This window comes from Clupea harengus, chromosome 23 (assembly GCF_900700415.2).
Source record: "Clupea harengus chromosome 23, Ch_v2.0.2, whole genome shotgun sequence".
NCBI classification, from domain to species: domain Eukaryota; kingdom Metazoa; phylum Chordata; class Actinopteri; order Clupeiformes; family Clupeidae; genus Clupea; species Clupea harengus.
The window spans coordinates 6329873-6352763 of record NC_045174.1 but is presented as its reverse complement, the minus strand read 5'-3'; the positions used below and the strand labels follow the sequence as shown (position 1 = coordinate 6352763).

Below are 22891 nucleotides of genomic sequence, written 5' to 3'. Positions count from 1 at the left end.
AGTGGAATGCCAGATGACATTGCTCTAAGGTTTCAGATTGAATTGATGAGTTGTCAAGTTGAGTTGATCTTTGAAGCCCACTTCTGTGTCCTTTCCCTGTGTATGGTACACAAGAGGAAAACTCTCGAGCTTTGTAGCCATCTTGTGTAAGACCTGATCACTGATCTGTGTTGCAGGTAGTCAGAGAACTTTAGTGTCCTTTCGGACAAAACTGGATGTGCTGTATCATGTGGGTACACTAGGCAGAGAATCACAAAAACATACAGTATATGAGTCAAAATATATACAGTATGAGAAGCATAATATACAACATACAAGATATAGAACAGATTTACCAGGGAAACAATTATACAATGCATAGAGATTCTGAAGTCAAAAAGACTAAGAGTTTTTAGCTTCCAATTGTCTTTACTTCCTGTTTTTTGAAAATAATTTCCATTTTTTTTATTTTTGAAGTATTTCTCAATATAGTTGGTAAATATACACACACTATTGACAGGATGCAATGCAGTTAGATGACTGCGAAAAATAAATGCTCCTTCCGTTGAAAGTTTACCAAAAAAAAAAAAAATCTGTACAGAAGGATGTGTCAACAGGTTAAGACAATTAACATTCAGTTACCGTTGGTCTCTGGTTAATGAACTACGATTAATTCAGTAATGTACAGATTGTATTTGTACAATTAAAAAGAATTGAGGATGACAGAAAGCCAATAATTGGAAAGGGAGAAACTGAAGCACGCTCCCTACAAATGAGTTGTCCAGGCTTTCATCAACGGACAGATGCTAGTGCAGAATCTCAAATGAATCATGTTCCCAATTATATATCCCTGAAAATTAACTTTTGTTTGGTCATACCATGGAATAACTAAACCTGTTCTACAATCAGCTCTTCCCTGGGTGCCACCTCACTCTCCCATAAAAGAAATAATCTGGATAGTTACCTACTTGGATGAATGAATGATCCTCAATCCACAGTATTCAGAAGAGTCCATATAAAGAGCAAGGTTAATTATCTCTTCCAAACATCAATCAAAAATTCACAATAAATGGCTGATTTCCAGTGTAATCTGGTCTTCCCACAGACCCATTGCACAGGTTTGGACAAATAGGAATGGTAAACAAGGGTTCATGTGTGATGGTTTCTGATCATTTGTTGTGTTTCTTCCCGGCTGAAAGAGAACAGAACCCTCTCCAGTTTCACTGGATGACCAAAAAGGGGTTCGTGAACTGGGAATCAGCATGGGTGATATTCTTCCACTTTCGACTTCATGAGTGGATGAGGAGGTCACAAATAACTACTTGTTAAAGGGATCAAGTTCTCATCAACTGTCACCTCACAAAGTGAACCCCAGCGGTGAATGGTCTCAGAGACATGCTGAGATAAGATGAATGTAATCGTCTCCTCTCCACCTTGTATTGATAAACTTGAGGCTTATCTCTCCTTCTAGCTCCAATGCTGTTTTTCCAAATTTGTTGGAAATTAGAGAACTGGAAAAGAGAGGGCCTGTGCTTTGTCCGTTGTTATTGAAAGGTTATTTTTGGTTCAAATGTCAATATCCAAGCGTAAGGACATTTCAAACTGTATTTAATGAAAAACAGGTGCTTGTCTCTGTGGGGGTTTTGACAGAAGACAACTGCTGATAACATGCAAAGCTGCATTGACTGTCAAACTGTATCAGGCACACATACAGCTAAGCCCTAGAAAGACTTAGCTCTGTATGTAGGTAACTTTCATCTAAAAACCCTAAATCCTTTAAGTGCCTTCATAAAGAGAATTAGAATTTAGAAAATTCCATATCCATTGCCAGGACATAATGAATGTATGCGGTATAAAGTTGAGAGATAAGAAAAACAATTTATTGTGCTAATCACAGTGGTTAGATACGGTTGTCATGGACCTCAAGACAAAACCTGCATAGACTCCTGATGAATAGTGATGAAGAAATGTGGAACCTGTCTTACATGTTGGCATCTGTGAATTTTGTGTTAAATGGAAACGTCTGGATTTTTTTAGCCTGGGCCCTATTTTACCATTTTTTTTAGGTCCAAATGTTTTACTAGGAACAAAAACAACCGAAATCAGTCCATCCTGTTTACCTGGATAATGCTAAAAAATGTGTCCCGAAGTTTCCCTTTAACAAGGCTGAAGTACCATAGTATACCATACCACCATAGTGCACCAAGAGATTCTTTTTTAGTTTGTTTTGCTGCTAAAGTTCTCTGAATTATTGCATGTCACAATCACAGCATTAAGTCTATTCACAAAATCAGACTCGTCAAACCAGCATCAATGTAATGTTAGCTGACTTTACCTCAACCTTTTACTCCTGTTTGTTGAGGCTGCTCAGTGTGAATAAAAGGTAGTAGTTTAACTTACCTAATTAGCAAAATCGTAGCTTCACAACCTTACATGACTGTGAGAATGTGTGAAGTCTTTAACTTCTGAGCTTAATTTTTTCAACCAATAACCTAGATACCTTCTGAAAGCCTGGTTATTTAAAAGGTTCAAAGTACTGATTTCCACTGCATATATTTAAAAATCGCAGAGCAGTTTAATGGGCTGTTTTGTATTATATATATATATATATACACACACACACACACATATATATATATATATATATAGATTTTTTTTTAATTCCTACAAATACATGGGTCCCGGCACTTTGAAAAAAGTTTCTTCCTTTTTTGTCCAAACAAGCTAAAAATATCCTATGGTGAAAAAATAAAATAAAATGACAAACCATTTAAACATTTAAAGCAAAATCACAAAACAGTCACAAATAAATTTGAAATGAAATGAAAAATTCTACATCCTGTACAAACACTATGACCAATAATTTAAGAAAATAGTGTCTCTGAAACGTTCATATTGCTTTGTAACTTCACTACTTCCCACAAGAAAAAAGTTCCACAGTTCTTTTCTGTGCATTTTCCAAAACAGCCACAATGGCCTCACCCTTGGCATCAGGTGCTGACATGCTGGGGATGACCTACAAAAAGCAGTAGGTATCTTGGAAGAGAACCATTTTGAATTGTACAGATTTTATATTGTCTTTTCTGTGTGTGTGTGTGTGTGTGTGTGTGTGTGTGTGTGTGTGTGTGTGTGTGTGTGTGTGTGTGTGTGTGTGTATGTACTTGAGTGTCTGATGTATTTGTGTGTTTGCTGGAGTTGGCAGTACAAAACAAAGAGATGGTCACTATCTGAACACTTTATAAAGTTTGTTTTCTCTTTATCATAATTGTAGTTGGTATTATTACTCACTACAGTATTATTACTATGACTATCACCATCACAGATACACAAAGTGCATCATATATTCTTATGAGTGTGATTTCTCAGTTTATGTGTGAGTTGTCTTTGCTCTCTTATGTTCAGTGCTCAGAACTTGACTTCTCAATGGAAAAACTAGGCAGAGTCAGCAGGTTGGTGTTGTGGGCCCCCTCCTGGGGGAGCGCCTCCCCTCCTCCCCCCAGGTCAAAGGAGTCCTTGGAGTCACTGGATGGGGCTCGTCTGCGGAGACAGCTGGTGTCACGGCTGGTCAAAGGGGAGGGCACCATGCCAAGGCCCAGTGCGGGGTGAAATCCCACCCCAGGAGGCTCCTGCAGGCCCTCAGGGGGGTCAACCGAAATACAGGGGGGGCTCATCTTCTTCTTGCGTGGGTGAGGAGAGGTGGGTGTCATGTGCATCTGCTGCTGCAGGCTGTCTGCACGTGACACAAAGCCAGAGGAGATGGAGCTGAGCTGGGGGCTGCTCTCCCCTGAAGAAAACGCCTCCATGGATCGGTGGCGCGGGTCGTCCAGCCAGGAGGAGGGCCGCGGGCGCAGCGGTCCCTGGCAACACTGTGTGTCGGCGCTGTGGTACTTCTTCAGCTGCCGCAGGTAAGGACTGCGGCCCTCACCAAGCTTGATCTGACTGATCCCACTCTGCTCTCCTTGTCCATCTGAGCTGCTACTGGCAGCCAAGCCTTCCTGGATGATATATGACACCTCTTGGTCCACAAAGTCCTCCTGTTGGGCACTGGGGGGCTGGGTGCGTGGTGGGGGCAGGGGAGGTGGGGAGGGTGTGTGTGCAAGGGAAGACCTAGGAGAAAACACTTTGTACTGGTCATGTTGGATGTGCTGTGTGTGGACACTGGAGGGGGATGCTTTAGGCGAGGCTCCAGGAGTAGCGGGAACCAGACAGAGGGAAGGGTGGTGCTGGAGAGGCAGCTGAGGAGAAGAGCTCATTGGGGGGCTTGCCAGTTCATTGAGCCCCATGGCCCCTTCCACAACCTCTTCATGCTCGGGGGACACAGCCTCCTGTGAGTCTGTCCTCACAGCCACCTGTTGGGAGTTAGAGAGGTGGGGTAGAGTGGAGGAGAAGGAGAAGGGAACACCCAGGGGATTAAGACATGAGGTGAGAGGGACACTAGTTAGTATGAAATGTTAAGAGCAATGACACAGCCGGTAAGAAGAGTGAGGAGTCCAAGGTTAGAATAGTGAGAGGGGTTTTCAGTGAGAGGGGGTTCACCAACTCTGTTCTTAGGTGAAACACCAACTGCTAAGTAGAAATGTATTTCAGCAAGAAAATGCAAGTGTGATTGCGCCGCAACAAGCAGACGGCTGTGGTTTCTGTTACTGTATGCAAGTTATGCAGACGTGAACGCTTCAAGCTACGCAATAATGGTCACTGCTACCCTGTGTTGGACGAGGCGCATTGTACTAAAAATGCTTTTACTGTGTTTACAAATGTGTCACAAAATACAAGTGGACCTTGAACTCATCCTATAATTAACATAGATAATAATTATTTTAAAGCATAGCTCTCTGCATACGGCAGAGGGCTATGTCAGAGCCATATAGAAAGAGAGTTGTGTCACTCCTGCTGACATCAATGGAACGATTCTTTACCAGTATGGCAGCCGGTGTTCCAGTTTAACTGTTTTTTATGTTAGCTACTTTGGTCTGTTTACTTTTTGGGTGGTGTTACCTGACTGTTTTTCAATAAAGGCAAACTTGTGTCGTGTCAGTGTTTGAATAGTCAGATTGACTGTTCATGAATGATGCTCTGCAATATAATTAAAATTGAAAATGTATAGTCTACCGGCCGCTGTCTATTGGTTTGAGTCACTGTGCTGTTAGCAATGCGGAACTATTACATTTTATGAGTGTGTACGCATTTTATTGGGTATTGTCTTTTAAATAGATATTTCCTCTTTTGATTCCATTGGCTTTTTTTAAGCCTGTACTGTTAAGTCAGGCCCTGAGCCATGCATAGCAATGTAATGTTTTGATTAGCTTTAGCTCAGCGGTGTTTAAATGAAACAATTTGACTATAATACTTACAATTACATTATATTTTACTTTTCCCTTTCTCGGAACAGTTAGAAGAGCCTGACTGCACGACACTTAAGCCAATCAAGGGGTAGTGGTGGTGAAATAGCTCCACTGAAGACCTTTCCACTAACCTACACCCCTAAGTTAAGAACAGAAACACAAGACAGACCATTTAAATCACGTGTCAGTCAGACACCCCTGCAAGCCAGCTCGTTTGATAGCAATCTTGTACAGCATTAACATTACTTAGCTCTAAAATGCCTTTGGTTGTCCTCATACAAAACACACCACAAATTGGCCTACAAAGCATATTCATTTGTCATAATATGCATTTGAATGTGAACTATGGACTGTAGTTTAAATGTTTCTATATGACAGAAAATCACCAAGTTCAGCGTTCTTCACGAGACATAAGAGACAAAGCATATTGTTTACTTGAATACACTGACATTTGAATTAATTGGTTTTATATGATATTAGATTGACAGTTAGATTATATCATCCCTTCTCAGAAGGGTTAGAAGGGTCTGACTCCATGCCACTTAAAACTGATACATAGGTTTGGTGAATGAGTACCAGGCGCAGCACAGTAAATGTAACTATGACGTCACAGTCCTCTAATATGTTTCCACTAACTAAACGTAATCACTCAAATGAAAACGTTTCCAATCCATCCCTAGGGATGACAGCTAGCAACAAGATAATACAGTCTGACTCTGAAATGTAACATTATTTGTCAAACACTGTTTTTACAGTTGGCTTTCCAGGCTAACGTAAACTTAAAATAGCTTATGCTTACTTGCAAGGGTGCACAGCACTCAGCGTGAGTTGTTTTTAAATGTGCTTTTGACTTGACTTGAAGGGTGAGAGCCAGTTAAAACGCATTATAAAACAATTGGGTTCTATTGAATTATTTTGCTGTTTCTGATTGGACGAGAGACGTTCCATGAGTTGGAATATCCCAGGACATCCCAACTCGGACTTTTCACAGCTAATAATAAATCACTCCGCGATGAAACATTCTATAGCACGTTGATAAGCGATAACCGTTAATTCAAAGTTCTTATAATTCCAAAAGACGTTGACAATGGAACTATTTTTTTGTTGCGGAGAAACAATGGCGAAATAAACATTTTTGAATCAATAACTTCGTGTTTAAATGTTAATTGGTTGACTATAAAATTGTTTTATAAAAGCAATATAGTACTCGTGCGAGTGGGGTAGGTAAGGGATATTCCCACGGGTGTTGTTGCCTGCGCCACTCGGCCTCCGGCCTCGTGGCTACGGCCGAACACCACCCGTGGGAATATCCCTTACCTACCCCACTCGCACTCGTACTATATTGCTTAAATAGCTATCTATCTATCATAATATCTATCTGAGTGTAAATATGTGCTACTTTGGTCCCTTTTTACACTGAGATTATTTTCAGATTAGGAATTTTTGCTTAAAATATTCAGACGATCAAATGATAGGAGTTGTTGTGTTAATGACATTGTATTTGTTTATAAAACAATTGGGTTCTATTGAATTATTTTGCTGTTTCTGATTGGACGAGAGACGTTCCATGAGTTGGAATATCCCAGGACATCCCAACTCGGACTTTTCACAGCTAATAATAAATCACTCCGCGATGAAACATTCTATAGCACGTTGATAAGCGATAACCGTTAATTCAAAGTTCTTATAATTCCAAAAGACGTTGACAATGGAACTATTTTTTTGTTGCGGAGAAACAATGGCGAAATAAACATTTTTGAATCAATAACTTCGTGTTTAAATGTTAATTGGTTGACTATAAAATTGTTTTATAAAAGCAATATAGTACTCGTGCGAGTGGGGTAGGTAAGGGATATTCCCACGGGTGTTGTTGCCTGCGCCACTCGGCCTCCGGCCTCGTGGCTACGGCCGAACACCACCCGTGGGAATATCCCTTACCTACCCCACTCGCACTCGTACTATATTGCTTAAATGACTACTTGACCTGTTTGCCGATTAGAAAACAAAATGACAGCAATACACAAAATTCTATTTCATACCTAGCGTGTGCTGTAATCAATTATGCAGCCTACATTAGCATAGCTGCATAAGCATAGCTTGTGTTGGGTTAACGGCATAGGCGCACGCAGCCGCCCACCTTGTTACTTGTATGAACACAAGCAAAATATCAGCTGAAATATAGGCTTTAATTAATTTACAGATATGCTGATACCTTTTTTCCCGACAATTACAGTTGCAATGAAGTCATTTTGTTGAGTGTCAGCAAGTTTAGAGGAAAATCTGTCGGCTCTGGCTTGGGTTCACCGGTTTGGCATGTAGCTAAGCTAAGTTGCGCAGCTGGGCGAACGACCCCAAATGACACTTGCTTGTGCAATCACACAATCAAAAAAGTAGAACTAATTGGTGCCATGCACGGTGCTTGACATGAGCTGTATTTCCATGAGACATGCTAATTGCATTGCCTCAAAGACTTTTAGCACTTGATTGGTAAAAAACTGTTTGAGGTTTGGAAGAATTGATTTCAGGAAGAATTTGATAAAAACAGGTTTTTTGAAACAATGAGGACATGTATTTTCAAATAAAAATTAAGCCTATTTACGTTTTAAGCAAAAGAGAAAATATATATAATGCAGTAGTCTATTTATACTTCTATTTACATTCCATCATGTATATGTGTATATTTATACACTATACATTTACAATAAACAACGCACATTTGTCAACACCTGGAGAAAGCTGTCTTCCTATCAATTGAAAACTGATATGTCATTGAAGGAATGGACATGTCTTAACCATCCCTAGCCCTACAATACAAAATACATGCATATTGCAAAACTACTATTTTGTAACTACTTTATTCCTGAGTTACCTTATATGCACTGTAGCTATTAAAATCAGTAGTAAACTCGTGTCTTGAGATATCAGTGAATCTAAACATTAGGGGCAACAGGCTGTATATATATGAACACATTTTGAACAAAAGAACATTCACTCTTGTCAGCGGCTGGAGGCACTACTTGGCAGACTTCACTCTAGACCTACTGGGCTACTGGAAAGGACACTGCTCCATGTGTTTATCCCTTGTTGCTCATGACACACTGAACCCAGAGAGGCTCCCGGGTGAAGGCTTCCACCCTACTTCAACTCCTGAGGGAGTGAGGGAGGTAGCCTGATCCTGATGTGTTGCCCAGTGAAGGAGACAAGACTTTAGACATATTTGTGATGTGATGCCCTGCACGTGTGTGTGTGTGTGTGTGTGTGTGTGTGTGTGTGTGTGTGTGTGTATGTGTTAAGGTTAGTACAGTAAGGACAGTAATACACGCCCTAATGAAATATGTGGTCTATTTTCCGAGCTTCTGTAATCTGATCTCTAGGGGCACCTAGTGGACAATGTTGGTTATGTCGAAAAACAATTGGGAGCCATTTGCTCAGATGGCTGAGAGGACCTTGATGAAGTTTGTGAAATAATCATTCTTAGTGTTTATTCATCAAATATGTCTTGATAGAGCCAAACAGCATAGCAGCAACAAAGAATATCTACGTGACACCAGATTACACTGAATGTGTATGTCAACTGACCTGCTGTTTTTTTTCTCATTCTATCTATATTTAACATCTAACAAAAGATTGAGGTTGTCTATGTTGGTTTGAGGCTTTGTTGATTAATATTTTTTTACCTGGATAAGACTGATGCAAGAATGATGCACCTCCAACAAATCTCTACTTTTCGGAAGATTAATTTTTTGGGGGGAAATGCACGTCCTTATGCATCCCCCAAAAAGTCATAGGATAGGCAATTGCAAATCAATTAGTTGTGTGGAATGTTGAGATTGAAGGAAGGGCTATAGCCCTTGAACAGGTTTTATATAGGGTTTTAGAGTCAACTAATACACCAGTGGTTACTTATATAATATGGTCAGGGCCTATCGTTTAGTTTTCTATGTTAGAAGGGATAGTTAGCATAATTATTAATACAACGGACACACGCCTAACATGAAGCGATCTATCCAAAGAAAGGAGCAATACACAGCCAGTCATAAAACTGTATTTGATCCAGATTTAATTCAAGATTTAATTCAAATTTAATAAAGGGCTGTGATCAAAGGAAATAAAACAAATTAACTTGGTGTTGAAGTTTAACCGTTTGATGAAATTAAATTGAAAATGTTTAACTGTACAAATGTAGAAACATTTGTTAATGCTTCTGAAATGCTAAGGAAACAGCTGATGGATATCTGTGTTTTAATTGAGAACAGGTAATATGCTAGTTGAGAGCACTGGGGTGTTGGGGTTTGGGTGTCATGGGCAAAGGGGGTCCTGCCATGAAAAGTTTGGGAACCACTGCAATACAATAAAAAGCCTTTAAGAAATGAAAGTATGCCGGGCCATTTTTTATGAAAAAAAAATGCCTCCTTGTAAACAATACTATTGACATACCAAAGGCAAAACTCATGAGGGGTGTGACTGTCTGTCACTCAGGGAGAATGTCATGGTGATTTCAGGGTGGAAAAATTTAGGTCACAAATAATGCACTTGCGATAAAAGCCAATTTACATTATGTTTTTTTTTTTTTTTTTTCATTTAAGTGGTCCTTTCAAGTAGCTCGTTGTGAGATGCAATACAAATGTTTGGAGGCATGGACAAGTGCCAGAAGATAGAGAGATGGCAAAGGGCTTCTGTAATGGGGTGGAGAGGTGAATGGTGTGGTCATGGTCAGAAACAGGAGTATCTGTGTCTGAGGAGCATTTTAGGATCTGGCTTTTGCTGCACCATGCTGATCTGCGAGGAGTTATATTACAGCACATGAAAGGCAAGAACAGAAAGAAAGAACAAGGACAGAGTGAGGGAACAACTACAGTAGCAAAGAAGAATGCAGACGAGTCAACTTCACACCAGCCACAGGAGAGGATTTCAACACAAGAAAGAGGTTCACGCTATCAGACATATTACGAGGTGGTGACAATATCTCTTCAGATTATTCACTGCATTCCCACGGTGTGGTATTGCCAACTACTCCTTGTCGTAGTCCCTTAGGCTTACCCATACATCTGGTACTTAGGTATACTTGATACAGGGGCTTATGGTGCTTGGAAGTCTGATAACAGTTTGATGAGGGGGTAACTACTTACTGTCAAGGAGGCTACCAAACAGTGGTGTGGCTCACCTGTCTCCGGAGAGGGCGTGTGGGGTTGTGTGTGTGCTGGGGTGGGGGGATACGGGGGATGCCCTCCGCCTCAGACAGGCTGCTGGGGCTTATGGGGCGGAAGAGCTGGGTGGGCACCGCCAGGAGCTGGGCTGCCTCAGTCTGCTGGATCTGGATGGAGCCACTGGAGCCTGCAACCATTGACCAACCAGAGGGCTTCATTTAGTCAATGCAGGTTTGGGACAGAATCATTAATAATCCTATCATGCAAAGAAATTCTATTTATGTTTCATTTTTTGTTCTTAATTATGCGTGGAATTACAAGACTTTCCATGTGTGTGACTTAGTGTGTCTGATGAGTTGGAGATACTGCACCTGAGTGTGGATGAGGTGAGGTTGTGTATGTGACTTAGTGTGTCTGATGAGTTGGAGATACTGCACCTGAGTGTGGATGAGGTGAGGTTGTGTGAGGTGCTGGTCCAGAGGGAGCTGCAGTAACAGCAGGTAGAAGAGGCAGGTACATATAGCTGTCATTCGGCAGAGAGTGTGTGCGCCCCACAGATGTCTTCCGTACAGTCAGCAGGTGCTCCTCTTGCAGGCTCTCAGGCTCTGCAGCCCCCATGCTCTCTGTCTGCTGAAGAAAGACTGAGGTCAGCACCATCCCATGATGAAAGAGCTTTATGAGAAAGCTAGGTGGAACTTCCCATACGTACATGTCATACATAGAGCATCACATAGAAACTGAACAGGCAGTCACACCATGATTGGCTAGAACACCTTTGTCACACTGGTCTGCAATGGGGAGATGGAGGAGCTCAATATTCAGACTTGATTTTGAATGACTTCCACATTGAACCTACTGCACATTTTCAATTACATATTGAAAATATTCAACACACCTTAAAAGATCACATCTTTATAAAATGTGGCATCTCTATGCGTCTCCTGGATCTACACCCAAGACAGTGCTATTCAAAATTCAGAAGACTGCTCCCCAGAGTGCCATTGCATGTTCACTGAGACCTCTACAAAGCCACATTGAGTCAGCGCTGTCCACCTCCCCTTTGCCTAGACCGGTGCCAAGAGCATCTAATAACAGACACAAGCTGCAGGCCCTGGTGCCATGCCCCTTCCTGAAGTAAAGGTGAGCGTAGCACTGAGGTCCAAAATCAAATCATCTCCAAATACAGAAGGACAACAACATAAAATATCGAAAACAGATACAAATACACTGAAAGATATATCCAGACTAAAAATTGGACGGACAGACATTGCATGTACATTGCAGACTGACAACTGAGCAGACAACAAGAGACACACAACAGATATACAACAGGAAGAACGGAGACGGACTCCACACGGAGCTGCATATGGGAGGGAGAAAGCAGAAGTGAGAGATGAGAATGGGATCAGGAGCACTACTCTACTGGACTGGACCTCACACACACCAGGCTGTAAAGGGTGAAATGACGGGCGGAGGAGGGAGAAAGAGCAAGAGAGAGAGAGATGGATGGGTTAGATTACCCTGGGGCTTCCAAGCACTTTGGCACACAGCATCGACCAGTACTTCCACATACTTTAGGCTCATTGCAACTAATACAGTAAAATAGTTCTGAAGCTAAAATAGCTAAAAACTCATTGTTACAGGCTTTGAACAATCATCGCTGCTGTCATTTACCCAACATACTATTAAATATGAGGGCATCAATCAGTATCTCAGTTACATGGGAATGTACATAATGTTATCTCCATGGCAGCAAGGAGCTGGCAGGCAGCTATGTTTAGATAGCATTCCCCGACAGAGATTTTGTGGAGAAAATCAGATAGGCCTGGAAGCCCCTGAGGTGAAAAGTTACAAAATTGCCGCAGAAGAGAATATGGATGTTTTGAGGTCACTGTTGTTAAATACATTATACTCCAGACTGGTTAGTAAGAGGGGGTTAAAATCGTCGGGCACAGAGTCGTCCGTCAGAGCTAAGGACCAGGACTTCTCCGACACCAGAGACAGAGCCTCCATCTCTGCTAGAGGAATCTGAATAGAGAGAGAGGAGCCATGGGTGAGAACAACACATCTTCACTACACCCAAACACATTAGGATTAATACACATCTTCACTACACCCCAACACATTAGGATTAATACACATCTTCACTACACCCCAACACATTAGGATTAATACACAGCTATGCATGGATTTATATTTACAAATATAATCTAAATATGGTGTCGGTTCCACAGGGCTAAAAGCAGTCTGATCAAGAAACTGTGTTAATGTTCTTCTCTGAGAATTAGTTGAGAGAAACTCACTGAAACCAAAGTGACCTCAACCTGATAAGGAATGATTTTGCAAAGATTATTAAATTAAATAAATAACCATAAAATATTAGGGCACTGACATTCAATTGAAATGTTTCCAAAGACTGTTGCAATGCTAATTACAACATGAAGTATTATCTCCCCCAAAGAGGGGAAACAGATGCCTTTCTATAGCACATAGTTCATGTAGCCCGTCACCATGCCCTGTTTGGCCTCATATGAATGGAGCCCGTCACCATGTACAGTTTGGCCTCATATGAATGGACATGAGTGCTCCGCTGCACCCTTTGCACCCTGGGATTGAAATCTCTGGAATATACACATGCTGACATACAAACTGGGGTATTAGGCTGGGTGATCATAGCCCAAAGAAAATCCAAGCATGTGTCCACAAATGCCCACAACTGCTACTAAAGCATTTGATTTTCAGGGAAAGAAAAGTTGGGTAATGAGTTTGATTACAGTGTGAATTAGGAAGCCATTGAATCAAATACATGTAGCAGTATGGGTGTGTATTTATGTCATGTTCTTACTGAACAGGTGGGCATGCACTGTGGTTGTAAAAGACAGAGACCTGTTTGTCAGCGCAGTGCTGGCTAAGCAGCGGGGGCAGGGCGTAGTAGTGGCAGATGGACCCAGACAGGTTGTCCATGAGGTGGAGCTCGCCTTCAAGAGAACCCTGGATCACCAGGGAAACTGAGTCAAACATCAGCCTCCGCTTAGGATCCATATGTCAGAGAGGAAGAGAGACAGACAAATATAGAGAGACAGGAAGAGAAGGCAGACAGCCAGGGGGGAGGTGTGTGTGTGTGTGAGTGTGAGTGTGAGTGTGAGTGTGAGTGTGAGTGTGTGTGTGTGTGGGTGAGGGTGAGGGTGAGGGTGAGGGTGAGTGTGTGTGTGTGTGTGTGTGTGTGTGTGTGTGTGTGTGTGTGTGTGTGTGTGTGTGTGTGTGTGTGTGTGAGTGTGTGTGTGTGTGTGTGTGTGTGTGTGTTGAGAGGGGGGTGAGAAATTAAGAGAGAGAGGGAGGGACAGACAGACATATACATCAACAGACAGACAGACAAACAGAGATAAAGACAAACAGGAAGAAAGACAGTAGTTCAGGGGAGGGGCAGGTGACAGTGTCACAAGGGCACATAAGAAGTAAGGGATTGAGTTTCACCACTAACTTCATCATTATGACTCATTACTATTTCACAATAGCAAATAGCCACTAGCATAAATTCAAGCCCAGATGTTCCTTGCTATGCCATAAAGCTCCAGTAGAGGGCACAGGAGCACCACTGGAAGTTTTCTGTTTTGAACTTTGAGGTAGACTCCAGGGGAGGAGAGTTTTGAAGGGTTGTTTTGGAGAAAGAAAAGGGGATGGACACCAGCCAAGGAATGATATCCTAGCTCATATTTTCACTAAAAAAAGACAAAGAAAAAAGATTGCTTTTCTGGAAATAGCCAACTGGAGTGAAAAACAAGATGAGGAATCAGAGCTTTCCCATGGCACTAGTCTGACCCGGGAGAGGTGGCAAGCTATTTTCAGAAAAAAGTCTTTCATGCCAATCTCATCAACATCACTGACTTTTCAAGATCAAAGATGGCAAACATGCAGTTAGGTACATGTTGTCTTCATTAGGGATTATTAGAATGTATTGCCTAAGTGTCTGTAAAAAACACAGGTCTTCATTGAGAAGGGACAACCCCAACCATGCAAAGGGCAGCTGAACTTCCATAATCTGATACACATGGAGAAAGCTGTCCATGCTGAGCAGTATGGCTCAGGCAGAAACACACTGTGACAGCCATCAATCATCATAGGGGAGGCTGTGTTAATCTTCATATGAAATAAGTCATCCAGTATTGGGTGTTCACAGGAGGAAGGGGCTGACAAACACCTGACAGGTGACAGGGCTCCCTCGGGGGTGATCGAGAGTACGTTTCAGCAGCTGTGAGTATAAAAGCATGCTCTAATTCTTCAACTAATGTACTGCCAATCAGGCCTTTTCTTGTCACACAACAAACTGTTTTTTTTTTTTTTTTAACAATGAAAGTACATGATATTAAGCTGTTCATTTCTGTATAGCCCAGGAGGCTGGGTCAGTGTTTTAATATTCATTGAAACATTAGTTTAAAGCCTCTGTTTGGAGCGTTAAGAGTGAAATATGCCAGGGACAACGAAAAAACCAAACCCAAACATAGGCTATATATAGCATGGCGTGGTGCTTTAGGGGATATTAATACATCATCACATGCGGTTTGAGTTCGATGCTGGCTTATGAGAGACCCATGTTATTGCTGTTGTAAGTTGCCTCTCTGCCTGTTCCAAATCCGTACCCAAATTTCTTCCTTTAGGACCCATCAGTTAGGATCAATTCCCTCCTGTTGGAGCTAAGCCCAGATAACATACACAAGACCATTCACATCAATACTTAAGGGAACCTGCTGTGTGTGCTCTGTATTATCTTGTGTCACCCATATCCTCTTTGGAAGCAGGACAGACAGACAGACAGACAGACGGCACCATACACGCATACTAGCAAATTAAATGACACTAAGTAATTGGGTTTCTGCCACTCACCTCTATAGGTGGTTCCATACAATGAGGAGAGTCAACCCTGATGTGTGCTGTTGAGTCTCGGCGGATGTCCACCATTGTTGGTGGGGGGCTGTCATTGGCCAGGCTGCAGTTCTCTTGTGGATCCCTGTTAAAGATCCAGGGTGGAGGAGGTGTCCTAGGACTGGCTGGCCCACTGGTGTCTTCCTGCATGAAAGAGGAGGAGTGCCCCCCAATCAGGCCTGCACCTCCTGCTTGAGCTGCAGCAGCACTCGCAGCCAACGCCAACGCCTCCAGCTCTAACTCAGCCTCCAGCTCAGCCTCATCTTTGGCCTCCGCATTGCTTTCTTCCAGATGCTTCATTAGCACAGCAATGACCACATTGACCAATACAAACTGTGCAGTCAGGACGAAGGACACAAAGTAGATGGGGGACACCACTGCATTATAGCACGGACCGTTGTCCCCCGCACAGTCTCTCAGGGTATCCTAAGGAAGAGGAAATGATGAATTGTAATCGAGTATAGCTATGCTGCAGATCAACCAAAGAATCGAAGTCACACTTTCAATTCTGATGAGGTACATGCCATATCCATGGACTTGTGACTTTTGTGAATTGTAGCCAAAATGACAATTAAATGGACAGTAGCTAACCTCTTTTCTCATCCACAGAAAACAACAACAATGGATTCATTTGTACAGACATGAGGATGATAACAGAATTTACATATTGAGTCAATTATCTGGAGAGTTTTCTACAAAAATACAGTGTTTCAAAAACACACCCCAGTGGTTCAGTGTTGTAGCATGCAGGAGTTCTGCACGCTCCTGCACAATGACGGCTGGAAGTAGTTCCCATAATGCTTAGCATGAATGCTTAATATGTGATTATCATTCTGGAATTAATGTAATACTGCTTCCCCTCTGTGTCTCATGCTGACGTGCATGACTGTTATTATTTCGTTCATGTGTATTGGATATTTGATGCCTTAGCTTAGCCCCACTTATGTTAGCATATTTGCTCACTGTCAGTGTCTATGTCATTGTCATATATAAGACCTGCTTTTGTTGCCTTGTGGTTCTTTGGTTCTTTGGCAGTGGTTCTCTCTGGGAGGTGTGGTAGATAGAGAAATATGAAACTCTGACAAATCAAGTATGTATGTGTGTTAAACATATGCCTTTGTTAGCTGAAACATGACTTTTCTGTTTCTGTATATGTTTGATTCTTAAGTGCTGATTTTTCTAACTCTGTGTATGTGCTTAAAAGTGTACCTTCTCTCTCTCTCTCTGTGTGTGTGTGTGTGTGTGTGCAAGCAAGGGCTGATAAGAAGAACTGGTAGTCCTTCTTTTCTGCCTTGCTGATGCATTACGTTGCAAAAAGCATAGCAAGATGACCTCGGATGTGGGAGACCCACCACGTGGTTATCTCTAGTGCTTTGGCGTCAGAGAATGCTAACTTCAATCTATATAAACCTTGTGTGATGTGTTTAACTTTGCTTCTCTCCCGTCTGCTGCAGTCTGGGAGTGAGCCCGGGCTCTCTCTCTCTCTCTCTCTCTCTCTCTCTGAGAGTGGGCCCGTGGCTCTCTCTTGTCTGCCAAGACATGAGTGAGCCCGACAAGCTTGTTGTTGTTGAATAAATATACTTATATGCAACTCTGGAGTCCTGAGGTAACTTGAGGGAATTTTCAGGACCTTGTATTTGAGATGTGTGTGTCTGCCTCCATTGTGGGCTAGCTCACCACATCGGTGTCAGAAGTGGGATGGTGCCTCCTAGAGGAGTGGAGGAAAATATCCTGGACCTACACCAAGCCATTGTTGTTAGGAAGACCTGGCCCGGCAGAAAGATGGTGCCCCCTTCTGATGAAGGCCAGCCCTGTTGGTTCCATCGCACAGTGTCCTCGTTGCACACAAGGGACCAGATTGGCCTGTGACTGACTTCCATGCCACCGCATCCTGCTGAGACCTGGAATGCTACTGTGAGGAAGCACCCGTGGTCATGTGGGCCTCTACCAGGTTGGACTGGTTTCTTATCTTCCACCAGGGCTGTTGGGGGCAACCGTGTCTGCTCTATTGTTTTAAGGCATTGTGTTTGTGGTTTCTGGGGACGGCTAACCACGTGGTGGGGCTATGCAACGTGCAGGGGAACAGCATGCTTCTGTGTGCCGATGTCAATGACGAGGCTGGAAGTCGTTCCCATAATGCTATACATAAATGGATAATGTTTGATCATCAATCTGGATTAATGTAATCCTACCTCCATTCTGTATCTCATGTTGACGTGCACGACTTGTTATTATTTTCTTTGTGTGTATATGATGTTTGATGCCTTAGCTTAGCCCAACATGTTAGCGTACCTGCTCACCATCAGTATCTGTGTCATTCCCATATATATGGCCTGATCCTGTTACCTTGTTCTGTGTGGTTCTTTGGGGCTATGTGGTGTATGACCCTGCCTTTAAACCTGAGATCTTTGTGTTCGCCTCCATTCTTCATGGCTAGCTTGCCACAATATGTTTAAGTGTCAATCTCAGAAATGGGTCAGACCTTGTCAACCACTTGTGGTAGGGTTGTTTATTAATACCATCTGCCTGACCCCAGTCTATAAATTCCCTGCTGGAAAAACCTGTCTGGATGTAGCCAGATCCCTGGGCAGAAGTGGAAGATGGGTTCAGAACACAAGTCCAGGGATTCCCTCAATCACAAGCCTACAGCTGAACTTCCATCTGGCCTGAGGGCGGACCTTATCTGCGAGGCCAAACCCAGAAGGCACCAATCCTGCCGCCGACTAAGTGGAAGTCTCAAAACACTTCACATAATTATCTAACCAAGATAGAGTTTCCGAGCTTACAAAGGATGGATAGCCTGCTTGGAAATCTGAACAAATGCAGTTCAGTCCACCAGTAGCTAATACTACTTTTTAAGGTGAGCAGAAACACTACACCCTTCTCTTGAATTCGACAAGGATATGAGGCAATTTAGCCTACAGGTATCTTGTAGGGAGATTATGAAAAAGTGGTACACTGGAAACACTGCATGTGACAATGTGAGCAATATTTACTAGGCTACTTATCATTAGGTCCCCTGTCAATGTCTTTCAGAATTATCCCCAACACTGCTGTCATCTTTGCCTACAACTTCTCCAAATACTGTACATCACACACTTTCTTGCAAAAAAAGAAAATTCATTGTTATGTTCTTCTGTAGCCTACTGTGCCTGCGCTGCATCTTCTTACAATTGGATTCAATCAGCCAATGATTTTAGTAAATTCCTTAAATATTGATATTAGTTTTTAGGCAATATTTGACTAATCTGCAAACATTTCATCTTAACAAACCTGCCTAAAAAGGACCTGAATATCAATAAAATATGTTCCCCTGTGGGTAAAAGTATTTTTTCAGACACCCTGTATATGTCCCATGTTCATGGTTTCAAATAAATTGCCTGTGTTTTAAGCATGTGATGGGAATGATGCATGTGTCTGCATGTTAACAATTAAGTGCATGTAAGCAATGCAGCAGCAGAGAATTTAAAGAAAATTCCAAAATTCCTTTAATCTCACCTTCATAACTCCATTCCAATTGTCCCCAGTTGAGACACGGAACAGCAGGAGGAACGCCATGCCAAAATTCTTGAAGGTTGCGTAGCGGCCCAGTCCCTCACAGGGGTGAGTCTCATCACAGACTACCAATCACAGGAAACATAGTTGTGTGTCAACATGATGCCACTCCTCACAGCACAGCGCTCTTTAAACTCATCGTTAGCATCTTCACAGCATATCACCAAAGTTATTGTAATGAGGGAAAATATTGTATTGTTTCTGGAAATTGATGTGTGTGATTTTCTTCCATTAGGATAGCTATGACAAAAGCTATGACTACCATTAATTAATACATCTTACATCTTACATCTAGTGCTAGTTTGCTAAACAAACTAAATGCATCTGGTGCTCTACTTTCTTGATATTTTGTATTATTCAGCATGAGTTTATTCAGGTTTGTTGATACTTCGTACATCGTACAGAAGAAGAAGTAACTCAAAAAGTAAGATAGAAGAACAAAAACTGCTATAAAATGTGATTGATTTCTGTACAAATTCAGTTTAAAAGGTGAAAAAAAAATTGCATGTAGTTCTGCTTTAGACTCTCCAACATGTCTAAGCTCTGTAAAAAGTTGAGGTGAGTGCTCAATTAATTTGGCATAATACTGAAGGGCTACATGTCTGCACAAAGGCACGTGGAACGGGCATTTGGTGATGCATGACAAAAGGAAGACATAAATAAAAGATTTTGTCTATTTTTGCATCATACTCACTCATCTGCATAGCTATAGTAAGATAATCCATGTGAGTTGATCATTTCACTTTAGGAGGTGGTGTAGTTTGAAAAAAAGAAGGGGACCAAGCACCGAGCCTTGTGGTACCTTTGTGCCACGCTTTTAATGGTCAATCTGTGAGACAGGACTCAAACCAACAGTATACTGTACCAGTAATGTCTAAATCAGAGAGTAGATAGGAGGAATTGGTGGTTCACCATCTCAAAGGCTGATAACAGGTCCAGCAAAACTATAACTTGCGACTGAGCAGCAGTTCTTGCATCCGCCAGAATTTCAGTCACAGAGAGGTTTCAATGGACCATAAGAAAACAGACTAGCTAGGATCCAAAAAGATTATTCCATGGGAGGAATTCAGAGACCTATGTTAAGATTTTCTGAGCACTGGAGTCACCTTTACCTGTTTAAAGCAACAGTAAAGGGATTTGGGTCTAAAAAAATTGTGTTTTGGCAGCTGATGTTAGATGAAAAGAATGATAACAGAGACTGATAAATGCTGAAACAATTCCATTGGAATATCTCGATTTGTGCCATTTTGTCTTGGCTACCCAGGGTACACTTTTTTGAAAGTTTTTCTCAATGACAGTTACCAAACAAACTTATTGTTGCCCAAGATATTGCTTGTTAAAATCTTTAACTTTGAACCTGGTTGCTTAAATGATTAAGGTAATCTGAGATATTCAGGTACCATCTACTACTATTATTATTATTATTTTTGTAACTACTGAAACTACTACCATTATTATTATTTTAAGATCAGATTGAAAGTGTCATTATTTATCACAGGGGTTGTTAGAGTGTGCCGTGCATGCCCTGGTATGATCCATGGCGTTGTAATGATGAATTTAATTCAATTACATTTGATTTATTTATATAGCGCCTAAACAATTGAAATTGTCTCAAGGTGGAAGGTGAAACATAAGGGGAGAAAGGTAAAGGGAGACAGGGAAGTATGCTTACTCTGGTCACCAAACAGCTCCACTCCCAGTGCTGCATAGATAAAGAACAGCAGCATGAACAGAAGACCCAAATTCCCAACCTGTAGTGAGATAGACGATGAGAGAAAAGGCATGGATGAAAGAAGACAGAACAGAGTCATATCAACTAGAAGGAAATATCGGAGAAAGTGCAAGGAAGGAAGTTTGTTATTAAATATCTCTTGGCTTTTTGGGTGCCATTCCATCAGCATAAGTTTATCTCCACTGAATTTTAGTAGTGTTCAAGTTGGAATATCATGTCTGAGAGCTGTGTCAAGTAGCATGCACAAGAAAATCAGGGGACAGAATGACAAGGAGAACTCATATTCCGTATGACTGGTTAGCGGTAGTTATACTTCCTTCTGACATTGTTCCATTACATATTTAGTGTTCCATATACTGAGTAATGGAGATACCTGCGGCAGGGCCTGAATGACGGTGTCCAGCAGGGCTCTCATACCCACGGCCATTTTCAGCAGTTTCAACACTGTAGGACAAAGAATAAGGACATCTTTCAATTATTTCTGTATCCCCACCAAAACAGATCTATGTCTACCTATATGAGGCACAGTGAGAGGGCTTGGTAGTTAGTTAAGCATAGGTGATCAAATTCTTTCTGTATCCCCACCAGAACAGATCTATGTCTACCTATATGAGGCACAGTGAGAGGGCTTGGTAGTTAGTTAAGCATAGGTGATCCTATTCCCTTTCATACTTTTATCCCATTCCCATAACTGCTTCATCTGTGACTTTCTTCATTGTTTGTGAAGGGAATTCACGGCATGCAAACGCGTAAAGGCACTCACCGCGTGCTATTCTCAGCACCCTCATGATCCGTATGATGGTGGGATTGATTGGAAGAGAGGCGTTCACCTCGATCTCCTCCAGGGTGATACCCATGATAGACAGTAACACAATGGCAAGGTCCAGCTGATTCCACCTGCGATGTCATGGGGAAAATAACACTTCAGTCATACTTTAATGGTAAAAAAAAAACTAAAAAAAACCATTGCAAATATGTAAAGCAAAGGGCTGACATTTAGCAGACACTTTTTCCCAAAGTGATGTACAGACCACCTGCAGGAATTGGAAATCGAACCCGGGTCAACCACTTACATAGCATTGACTCTATCCAATGCATCACCACACCCACACAAGTTATAAGTAATATGACTGAACATAAAGTACGACTTCCTCTTTCTCTTCAATCTTCAAACTTCTTCAAAATATTCATATTTCTCACCCAAGCCCTTTTGGTACCTTTTGTAATGATTTCACTCACTCTCATGGCCAGCCAATTCCCTATGGCCTCTGGCCATCCAAGGTGTTTCATATCTTTACACTTTCTCAAATTTATGCATTGAGTTAAGGACCCCTTAAACTTTACATAATTCTCGTTCCAATCCCACAAATTTTAATGTGTGAGATCCAGCCACTCAAAGTTGTTCAATGATGTCATAATTCACGATCAATTTATGTGACCATTCGTCTGAAACAGCACTGTGAACAAAGCCTTCATTTACCGTAGATCTGGATTTCTGGATAATAGACTATTTATTCCCATGGCAATCTGGCCCCAGGGCAGTTAACCCAGAATAAATAGAAATAAATAGCTTGAACAACAAGTGAACAATAGTTTGTGTGTGTGTGTGTGTTTGTGTGCTTTTGTGTGTGGATATGTGAAAATATATATCCAATCCATTTGCTCTTGTTTTTGTCATGCAAACCAACATCATGTCATTTCACATTAAAGCATTATATAGCTATTCGCTTTTTGAATGTTTATAAATGGTATTTCTTAAGCTAATTTCTAATAATGTTGTAGCAGCTTGTTGAAAGCTTGTTGAATGTGCATAATATAAAATAGCTCATTATAAGGGTATCCAATGTTGGGAACATAGACTTATGCAAAATGTCCATAACATTTAAAAACTTATGATGGGAAAATGTATGAAGGGGTTGAAATCAATGACCTGAGCTGTAAAAAAAATCCCACCAATGGTAAATAAACTTTACTTGAGAACCACATTCAAAGCATATGGACCTGGACCTAGTAAGTAGTACCTTTATAATTTCTAATATCTTTTTTGTAGGGTGCAGAGTACATTTATATCAATAGGTTTGGTATAGAAGAAGATAGAAGAAGGTGAAGAAGAAGAAGGAGAAGAAGGAGAAGGAGAAGGAGAAGAAGAAGAAGAAGAAGAAGAAGAAGAAGAAGAAGAAAGGTATCCATCATTGCAAGCCAGTTCAAAAGAAAAG

At 41.5% G+C, this 22891-nt stretch overlaps 1 protein-coding gene across 12 annotated transcripts in view; it reads right to left on the bottom strand.

Moving 5' to 3' along the window:
- Positions 1-261: 261 nt before the first annotated feature.
- cacna1g (calcium channel, voltage-dependent, T type, alpha 1G subunit) overlaps positions 262-22891 on the bottom strand; it is a 168643-nt gene continuing 146013 nt past the window's right edge. For 5 of the 12 annotated variants that reach the window (XM_031560750.2, XM_031560751.2, XM_031560748.2 and 2 more), the window contains 10 exons: positions 21439-21572; positions 21049-21119; positions 20616-20694; positions 18887-19008; positions 15350-15814; positions 13355-13498; positions 12374-12496; positions 10906-11098; positions 10486-10655; positions 262-4328 (listed from right to left, as the gene is read on the bottom strand). In XM_031560750.2, coding sequence (XP_031416610.1) covers positions 3378-4328; positions 10486-10655; positions 10906-11098; positions 12374-12496; positions 13355-13498; positions 15350-15814; positions 18887-19008; positions 20616-20694; positions 21049-21119; positions 21439-21572 — 2452 coding nt within the window. In that variant the 3' untranslated portion in view covers positions 262-3377. Of the gene's footprint in view, positions 4329-7297; positions 10101-10485; positions 10656-10905; positions 11099-12373; positions 12497-13354; positions 13499-15349; positions 15815-18886; positions 19009-20615; positions 20695-21048; positions 21120-21438; positions 21573-22891 lie in introns of those variants that run through there. The other 7 variants (XM_042703210.1, XM_031560757.2, XM_042703205.1 and 4 more) reach the window with 6 other exon arrangements.